This window comes from Apium graveolens, chromosome 3 (assembly GCF_009905375.1).
Source record: "Apium graveolens cultivar Ventura chromosome 3, ASM990537v1, whole genome shotgun sequence".
Classification (NCBI taxonomy): domain Eukaryota; kingdom Viridiplantae; phylum Streptophyta; class Magnoliopsida; order Apiales; family Apiaceae; genus Apium; species Apium graveolens.
Window position 1 is genome coordinate 274,543,517 of NC_133649.1, and position 9,737 is coordinate 274,553,253.

The window sequence follows — 9,737 nt, forward strand, 5'->3', positions numbered from 1 at the left end:
GTGGAGCCGAGGGTATGCGAGCGATTAACGCAAATCGATAAGCGTATAAGCGACAGTTAGGGTATGAGTGAGTTTTGAATAGTTTCTTAAGCGACCGTGGTCTAATTCTGGATTATGTTGTTGTTCATAGGTTACCGGACCCACTCTAAGCTTAAGTCTATCCGGGAACACTCAGGCAAGTTTTCTACCCGTTACACTGTTGTTGTGATGTAATATATTGATGGATTATCTTGATATAAGTGCATGGTTATTATTATCAAAGTCCTGCGATATATTGGAGCATGTTGATATGATATATATATATATATATATGTGCATGCCTGTTTCGTAATCTTGATATTCTATTTTTAATTCAAATGCTGATAAACTACATAATACCTATGCTAGAGATAAGCAGTAGTTGCTACCCTTAGTATAGGGGACCCAAAGGTGAACATTTTTCTAAACCGGGAATCGATATTCCCGAGTATAATATATGTATATATATATATAGTTTTCTATAGCTATTAATCGAATAAGGTATATTCGATAGTTTTGACTAATAATCAAACTTAATTACGATTATTCAAATAAAGATCGTACTTTCGTATAAGTATATCTTTTGTTATTTATTATTCGTTTCAAGTATGAGTCTTAAAACTTCTACTTCAATTATTTTTATAAAGATTATCCTTTATGGGAATATTATTTAAATAATAATATTCAGATATTTTCTATCATATCGGGACTGATTTATTTTATTAAATCATCATTACTCTAAACATTCTTTAAAATGTTTTCGAGTCTTCAAAATGATTTTAAAAGTTAGAGCGGATCCCAAAACTCATTTTCAAATTTAAGATCTTCCTTTCGAAGGGGATTTAAATACTCGCTCAAAACGTAAGGGATCCGGCTCCGTGGTGTATTTTTGGAGCAACGAAGTTGCTAACTTGATAAAAGAGTTTGATTACTTGCCAAACATTCGGGAAGTAAGCCCAATCGAAATGCGTCGGCATAAGCAACATGGGCTCAATGGGAGTCCATCAAGGTGTAAGTGGTTGAGTGGCAGTCCATCTAAGCGTAAGTGGCTGAGTGGCAGTCCAATATAAGGTCCTAATGCGGCCAGGGTGATGAACAGTGGGGAATTCATCCATCTACTAGTAGAAAAGGTTACTTAATTAGTATCCTTTCCTGATCAGCAAGATATCGGGTTTATGCCAAAGTTTTTCTTCTTTCCAAATTCATTGGGTATTATAACTCTATCTATACTTTTCATAACAGAGGTTTCCAAGGAAAGAATGAGATATATATAGGTGTATATATATATCGGGACTTAATGAGGTATCTCGTAACTTCACTTCTTTTGAATGATATTTCAAAGATTGAATCTATTCAAATCTTATCTTGTAGTCTCATCTATGTGATGTACTTTTGAAACTGATTATAGCTTGAACGGTGGTAGTTTGAGTAGTATTCGGAAAAGATATAAGTATATTGGAGTATCTTGTAACTTCATCTTTTCAACTTATATCTAGTTAATGATTATCTTATGCACGACAAAGATTTTCAGAAAATGTTGAGACAAGGTTAGATATATGAGATCACCTTGCAACAATATTTTATACAGTTATAAACTGGAACTCTGTGTATATTATACATGTCAGAGGATATCAAAGATTTTAAGAAGTATATATGTATATATATACTGAATATTTTGCGACTTTGTCGCATTAAGATATCAAACTTGGTTCATTTCTTCTTGACCAAGACTTTCATGAGTACTATGAGAATGCTCATATATTGTTAATTATTATACATATTATTTCGGTGGGCTTGTTGCTCACCCTTGCTTTCTTCTTTCATCACACAACAACAGATAGACAAGATGAACGGGACCAAGCTCCCAATTCGCGAGCGGATAGGAAACATGCCGCAGTTTCCTGTAGGCGTTGATGTCGGTGTAGCTGAGGTAGGAACTACTAATAGGCTAGGTTTCCAACTGTTGATGTACCAGACTTATGTATATTATGAATGGTAATAATGGCAAAGAATATGTAAATTTATTCAGAAACCCTTTTGAGGTGTAATGACTTATAATTGTGGAATAAAATGACATGTGTTATTTTGGTATTCATCTCTGAGACTATAAATTATGGTGTGTGGTTATATTGTGGGGTCACAGTATGCAGTAATTGGTTGTTTATTTAGATTAAGTGTTGTTAAGGGAAATGGAACTCGTGACAACCCAGATCCCCGACCCCAGATTTGGGGGTGTTACACATGTAGCGAGCGTTAGGTTAGCGATCCCAGACTATACAAGCATTAGGTCACTAGGCACAAAGTCCCCTAGAACTTAATTGCTCGAGTATTAACGAGCTCACCCTTGGTCAATTTTGCATATACTAACACAATTTTTTTTCTTTTCTTTTCTTTTTTCTTTCTTTTTCTTGCTTTATTTTTCAATGAATCTGAATGAGTGCGTTTCACTCCATCTTCAACCTTAGACTACTCATAAAAATATGAGCCGGCTACTAGCCATTTGACGCTTAATTATATTCACAACTAGCAATGATATCCACGTTTTTCCCTAGTTTAAAAATTCAGTGCTCCTACATCATTACGAGAATAGCAAAAATTCTAAATATAATCAAGTGATTAAATTCTAATAAAAAAATAAGTATGATCATGATCTAGTTCAAAAGCAACCCATAAGACTTGTGAAAAAACTTTGTTTCTGGGCATGGAAATCAATTCATTAGGACTTAATCATCCCTCTATTCGACATCACCTCATCCTACGGGATCATGTTATATGCATACAAATGTAACTACATGGATTTACATAATAACATGAACAAATATGCAAACAAATATGACCTATATGAACAATCCTGCGAAAATAATGAACAAATTACAACTAAACATGCAATATGAATCTATATGAACACGACACACAACTAATCCTTACATTATCACCCCCAAACTTAAAATATTCAATGTCCTCATTGAAGGTAATAATAAGGATACAAGGCATACTTAGTCGTCGGTGGGATCACCCTCCTCGGGTGGAGAATCAGGTGCTGGGTAAATAGTGCTCGCTCCAAATACAGGCCAATCGACCTTGACACCAGTGGCTCTAAAAGTAGTACTCAAAGCATGTGTCAAATCCCGAGTAAAACGGCTGTGAATGTCATGTATGGCATCCATACGCCTAGTCAATCTCTTGTACCGGGCATCTCCAAGTTCAGTCCCATCCCCTTTCTATTGTGCACGAGAAGATCTAGCGGCTACACGAGAGAATCTAGCAGCTGTCTGCTGTGCCTAAGAAGAACCCCTTACATATGTCTGGTTAGCTGGCTGGCCACCCGGTAGATGATCATATGTATAACCCAATCCCTTCTCATGGGCTTTACCGCCATACCACTCCTGCATCACCGAAATCGTTGAGCTATCAATGGGAGTACTCGGCATCTGCAGCTGCTCATACTCGGGCCACCTAATACCAACCGAAGTACATAATTTCGTAACAATGGAGGCATGATGAATCACCCCCGTGGTTCCCCCTCGCAGAAAACACAGCATAATCTGATGAATCACATAGCCGAGATCAACATATACTTCATTCAAAATCCCCCACAGCAGAATAGCCCGATCCACGGTAACCTTGTGTGAATGTGAAGAGGGCATGATATTAGCACACACAAATAGGTTCCAAGCCCTAGAATACCTGTTCATACAAGAAGCAGGAAAAGTAAGCGGCTCAGTGGTGCCCGCTTTGTACTTCCACTCCATGCCTGGAACACACAACTCTTCCAAAATGTAATCCAAGTCCAAATCCTCCCTAGGCTTCTGCACCCAATCATCAGCAGTCCTAGGCCTCGCAGGTTGATTTATAACCCGATGAATAGCAGTCGGATGATAATCAATAGTCAACCCATGAACAAAAGAATACCCATTATTGTCCTCCTTAGCATTTGCATAAAATTCCCGCACAATGCTCATCGGAACCGCAGAGGGTATCTCACAGAAAGTCTACCAACCCTTCTCAACAATCATCTCCAACAGCTTCCCATCCTTAGCCGTGGGTAAAAGTCCCCTCTCCTTAGCAATCGACTTAAACATCAACCTACTGAACTCCGCCTGAGCCTCCCGTGAAGTAAATCTGTTCTTGTGCCACCCACACTAGAATCCTCGGTAGATGAGGGATGGTGCTACTACTCCCCATGGTTCATGCTCTTTTGGGTGCCATAATCATAAGTGATAGCAATTTGGGTATAAGTATTGTATGTAAGAGAGGCTAGGGTTTGTGGGTGTAGTATATGTGTTTGTATGTATGTAGATGTGTGTATATATATAGGATAGAGATAGCAGGGGTGGGGAGTTGTTTAGGGTGTAGAAATAGGGTTTGAATTAGGGTAGAATTCGGGTTTGATATTGGGTTAATCCGATTTTCTATGTTTTTCACTCTTTATTTTTTTCCCAGGGACCTCGCACGGGCGTGCCGTGTAGAGCGCGGACGCGCCATACTTCTGGAAAAAAATTTAGTTTTTGATTTTTTTTGTTTATTTTTCTTCAGCAAAAATACGACAAATGCATAGGTTGCCGCCCACGATATTTTACGTCTTTAGCTTGACGTGAAACTTCAAAATCAAGTTGTCGCAAGAACGGTGCTCACCACCTCACAGTTTGCCATATCCCCATAATAATACAACCTCTGACCATTTACTTTGAACGCTTGGTCCGGATGCTTATTAAAAATTTCCACAGCTCCATGTGGAAACACAGTTTTGACAATGAACGGACCTGACCATCGTGACTTTAGCTTTCCTAGAAAAAGTCGAAGACGAGAGTTGAATAATAGAACTTGCTGACCAGGAATAAATATCTTGTGCTCTAACCTCATATCATGCCATCTCTTGACATTTTCCTTGTATGACCTATTGTTTTCATAAGCCTTTAGACGAAATTCGTCGAGTTTATTAAGTTGGAGCATTCTCTTTTCTCCAGCAGCTTCCATGTCAAGATTCAGCTTCTTCAAAGCCCAATATGCTTCATGTTCTAGCTCCGCATGCAAACGACACGCCTTACCATATACCAACTGGAAAGGATGCATGCCTCGATGAGTCTTGAATGTTGGTCTGTAGGCCCAAAAAGCTTCATCTAGCTTCAAAGACCAGTATTTCCTTGATGGACTCACAACCTTTTTCCAAAATTCACTTAATCTCTCGATCAGATACTTCAGCTTGCCCATTAGTTTGAGGATGATAAGTTGTGGCCATATGATGATTCACATGATATCTTTCCATTAATGCAGTAAATTTGTGATTACAGAAATACGATCCCTCATCACTGATTATGACCCTTGGAGTACCGAAACGTGTGAATATCTGCTTATGAAGAAAATTGATCACTGCCTTAGCATCGTTGGTTGGAAAAGCTTTAACCTCAACCCATTTAGGCACATAATCCACCGCCAAAAGAATAAAGTGATTATTGCATAACGAGACAAATGGCCCCATGAAGTCGATTCCCCAAACATTGAAAATCTCAACTTCGAGAAGTACATTGAGAGGCATCTCATCTCTCTTCGATATATTTCCAACTCGTTGGAAGCGATCACATCTCAACACGAACTAAAGAGCATCTTTAAACAAAGTAGGCCAGAAAATTCCCACTTGAAGGATACGGGCAGCTGTCTTCTCTCCACCATAATGGCCACCATACACAGTAGAATGACATTCTCACAAGATACCCTCCGTCTCACTATACAGAATATACCGCCTGATAATCTAATTTTCCCCTGTCTAAACAAGAACGGCTCACCCCATCGATACCACTTCACTTCATGTAAAAACTTCTTCCTTTGAGCACAAGAGAGTTCTGGGGGAATAACATTACCCACAAGATAGTTCAAAATATCTTCAAATCATGGTTCTTCTTCTTGCACCCCAAAAAGTTGCTCATCTGGAAAAGATTCATTGATCAATGTCTTATCCTGTGAAGCTTTGCCTTGATCTTCCAAACGTGAGAGATGATTTGCTACCTGATTTTCTGTACCTTTCTTATCTTTGATTTCCCGCTCGAATTCCTGTAACAAGAGAATCCATCGAATCAATCGAGGTTTTGAATCTTTCTTCGAGACCAGATATCGAATATCAGCATGATCAGTGTAAACCGTCACTTTTGTCCCAAGCAAATAAGATCAAAATTTCTCAAAACTGTAGACAATTGCTAAAAGCTCCTTCTCTGTAGTAGTGTAATTCAGCTGAGCACCATTAAGGGTTTTACTAGCATAGTATACCACATGAAAAATGTTCTTCTTTCTCTGGCCAAGAACAGCTCCAGCTGCAAAATCACTAGCATCGCACATCATCTTGAAGGGCTCATTCCAATCAGGTGCAGTAATAATAGGTGCTATAGTCAAACTCTTTTTCAAACTCTCGAAAGTAGCCAAACATTCTTCATCAAATTTGAAGGGAACATCCTTCTCCAACAGATTGCACAAGGGTTTAGAGATTTTGGAGAAGTCTTTGATGAATCGCCAATAAAACCCCGCATGACCAAGAAAACTACGGATTCCTTTAACTGAGATTGGTGGAGGAAGATTTTCAATAACCCCCACCTTGGCCTTATCCACTTCAAGACCTTTTCTAGATACCTTGTGCCCAAGAATACCCTGTTGCACCATAAAGTGACATTTTTCCCAGTTGAGCACCAGATTGGTCTCAACGCATCTTTTCATCACCAAGCCAAGATTATACAAACACTCATCATAAGAAGTCTCGAACATAGAAAAGTCATCCATGAACACCTCCACATTAGTACCAATCATGTATGAGAATATGGCCATCATGCATCTCTAAAAAGTAGCAGGTGAACCACAAAGTCCGAAAAAAACTCAACGGAGAGCGAAAGTGCCAAAAGGACAAGTAAAAATGGTCTTCTCTCTATCCTATAACTATCCGAGTAGGGTTGAGCGCATTCTTCTCATAAGCTACAACGGTAATGCCTCTTTTCTTAGGCACACACTGCACCGGGCTCACCCATGAACTGTCAGATATAGGATAAATGATTCCTGCATCCAGCCATTAAAGAATTTCTTTCTTCACTACCTCCTTCATGATAGGATTGAGTCTCCTCTGTTGTTCAATGGTTGGTTTACTTCCTTCCTCAAGCAGAATTTTATGCATACAATAAGAAGGGTTGATTCCCTTAATATCCACTATAGTACATCTGATTGCTGATTTAAACTCTCTCAGAATTCTCAAGAACTTGTCTTCATCACTACCTGAAAGGTCAGATGCGATAATAACAGGCAAAGTAGATGCATCACCTAAAAATGCATACCTCAAGTGATCAGGCAGTGGTTTTAGTTCAAGTGTGGGAGCTTCCTTAATAGATAGTTTGAGATGCTCTTGAGAATTTTTAAGCTCTGATAATCCAAGAGACTCGAATGACAAGTCCAATCTTCTTTTCCACGGAGATGTTTTCAAATACTGTAGTTGCTCTTCCCCTTCTTCATCTTCACTATCAGATTCCCCTGTTAAGGCTCTCTCTAAGGCGCCAGTCCTTAGCAATTGATCAAGCTATAAATTCACTACAGAGTCAACCAACTCTAATTTAAAGCACTCATCTTCATCAGTAGGGAATGAATTTTATTGCATTATAAAGATTAAATGTAACGTCCTGATCTTGAACCCTCATAGTAAGCTTACCCTTTTGCATATCGATCAAAGTTCTGCCAGTAGCTAAGAATGGTCTCCCCAAGATAATGGGAATCTTCTTATCTTCCTTAAAGTCTAGAATGACAAAATCAGCAGGGAAGATGAGTTTTTACATCTTAACCAATACATCCTCCACTACACCTCGCGGATAAGTGATGGATCGATCAGCCAGTTATAAGGACATGTTTACAGGTTTTGGATCAGGTAGACCAAGTTTCTTGAAGACAGAAAATGGCATCACATTGATGCTAGCTCCCAAGTCACACAAGCACTTGACAAAAGATAAATTTCCAATAGTGCATGGTATCATGAAGCTTCTTGTATCTTTAAGTTTAGGAGGTAGTTTATGTTGCAGCACAGCACTGCACTCTTCCGTTAGAGCAACTGTTTCCAACTCCTCAAGTTTAAGCTTCCGAGAAAGAATATCCTTCATGAACTTAGCATAGCTCGGCATTTGTTCTAGAGCTTCCGCATAAGGTATGTTAATATGAAATTTCTTAAAACCTCCAGAATATTGTCAAATTGTTTATCGAACTTCTGCTTTTGAAGTCTTTTACGATATGGCAGAGGCGGATAGACTTGTTTATCTCCTGTATTTTTCTAAGGAGTAGTGTTTTCAGTAGAAGTCTTCTTCGTTTCCGCTTCGACCCCCTTCTGATCAGCTGTTTTCTCAAGAATTGCATTTCCTGAAGCTGGCAAGGGCCGGGCGCGCTTGATATGGGCGCGGGCGCGCCCACCTTCTGGAGAAATTTTTCAGATTCTTCATTTTGATGATTTTTAGGGCTAGCGACCTTTCCAGACCTCAAGGTGATTGCCTTCAACTGTTCCTTAACTTCCCTCTTGCCTGGATTAGCTTCTGTATCACTAGGAAGAGTTTCTTGTGGTCAATTCAATAAAATATTGGCAATTTACCCTATTTGATTCTCCAGAGTTTTGATTGAAACCGCTTGGCTTTTGCACATCAGCCTCAATTCCTCCAATTCAGATTTTTCATTCGAAGATGGACCAGCACCTCAATGAGATTGTTGTTGCATTCCCTGTGGATGAAATTGTTACCTTGGTACAAACTTTTGCTGAAAACCAGGAGGATTGAAATTCTTGTTTCTAAAATGCTGGTAAGGCTGTGGCATACCACCCTGATTATTGCTCCAGCTGAAGTTATGATAGTTGCGGTTGTTAGGATGATAAGTGGTAGGAACTGGTTGTTGTGACCTCTGAAAGTTGCTCATAAACTGAGCTGATTCACTAGATATAGCACATTGCTTTGTCACATGCGAACCTACACAAAGCTCACAAACACTAGTTATCTGATAAACACCATAGTTAGCCAGAGAATCCACTTTCATAGTTAACGCCTTTAGCTGAGCAGCTATAGCCGTAGTTGTATCCACCTCCAGAATTCCTGCTACCTTGCCTTGTGATAGTCTCTGAGTTAGATTCTGATATTCATTAGCGACCATCATCTCAATTAGCTCATAAGCTTCCTCATAGCTCTTAGCCCATAAAGCTCCACCCGATGCTGCATCGAGTAGAGGTCTTGACAGTGTTCCCAAACAATTATAAAAGTAATTTATAAGCATCCAGTCAGGAATTCCATGATAAGGACACTTCCTAAGCATCTCCTTGTAGCGCTCCCACACTACACATAGAGATTCACCTGATTGCTGTGCAAATTGAGTAAGAGCATTCCTGATTGCAGCTGTCTTTGTCATAAGGAAGAATTTAGTCTAAGCAAGATCCTCCCATGTCGTAATAGAACCTAGTGGTAGAGAGTGCAACCAACTCTTAGCTTTATCCCTCAGAGAAAATGGGAAAAGTATTAGTTTCACAACATCTTCAGAAACATTGTTGAATTTGAAGGTGTCGCAGATCTCGATTAAATCCCTAATGTGCATATTGGGATCTTCCGTTGGAGAACCCCCAAACTGGACTGAATTTTGTACCATTTGAATCATGTCAGGCTTAATTTCAAAGGTATTAACTGCAATGGCTGGTCTGACAATGCTAGATTGAATGTCATTGATTTTTGGTTGAG

At 39.2% G+C, this 9,737-nt stretch overlaps 1 protein-coding gene and 1 non-coding gene across 2 annotated transcripts; one reads left to right on the plus strand and one right to left on the minus strand.

The window, feature by feature from the left end:
- Positions 1-4,626: 4,626 nt before the first annotated feature.
- LOC141715032 (uncharacterized) lies at positions 4,627-5,091 on the minus strand. The gene has a single exon (XM_074518520.1). The coding sequence runs from the start codon at positions 5,089-5,091 to the stop codon at positions 4,627-4,629; it is 465 nt and encodes a 154-aa protein (XP_074374621.1).
- Positions 5,092-9,292: 4,201 nt separating this feature from the next.
- On the plus strand, positions 9,293-9,399 carry LOC141716540 (small nucleolar RNA R71). Its single transcript, XR_012573246.1, has one exon. It is a non-coding gene; the product is annotated as a small nucleolar RNA R71 (small nucleolar RNA).
- Positions 9,400-9,737: the final 338 nt, after the last annotated feature.

Excerpts from the sequence above, each read along its gene's own strand:
- LOC141715032 (XM_074518520.1), bottom strand. The coding sequence starts at position 5,091 with ATGCATCCTTTCCAGTTGGTATATGGTAAGGCGTGTCGTTTGCATGCG.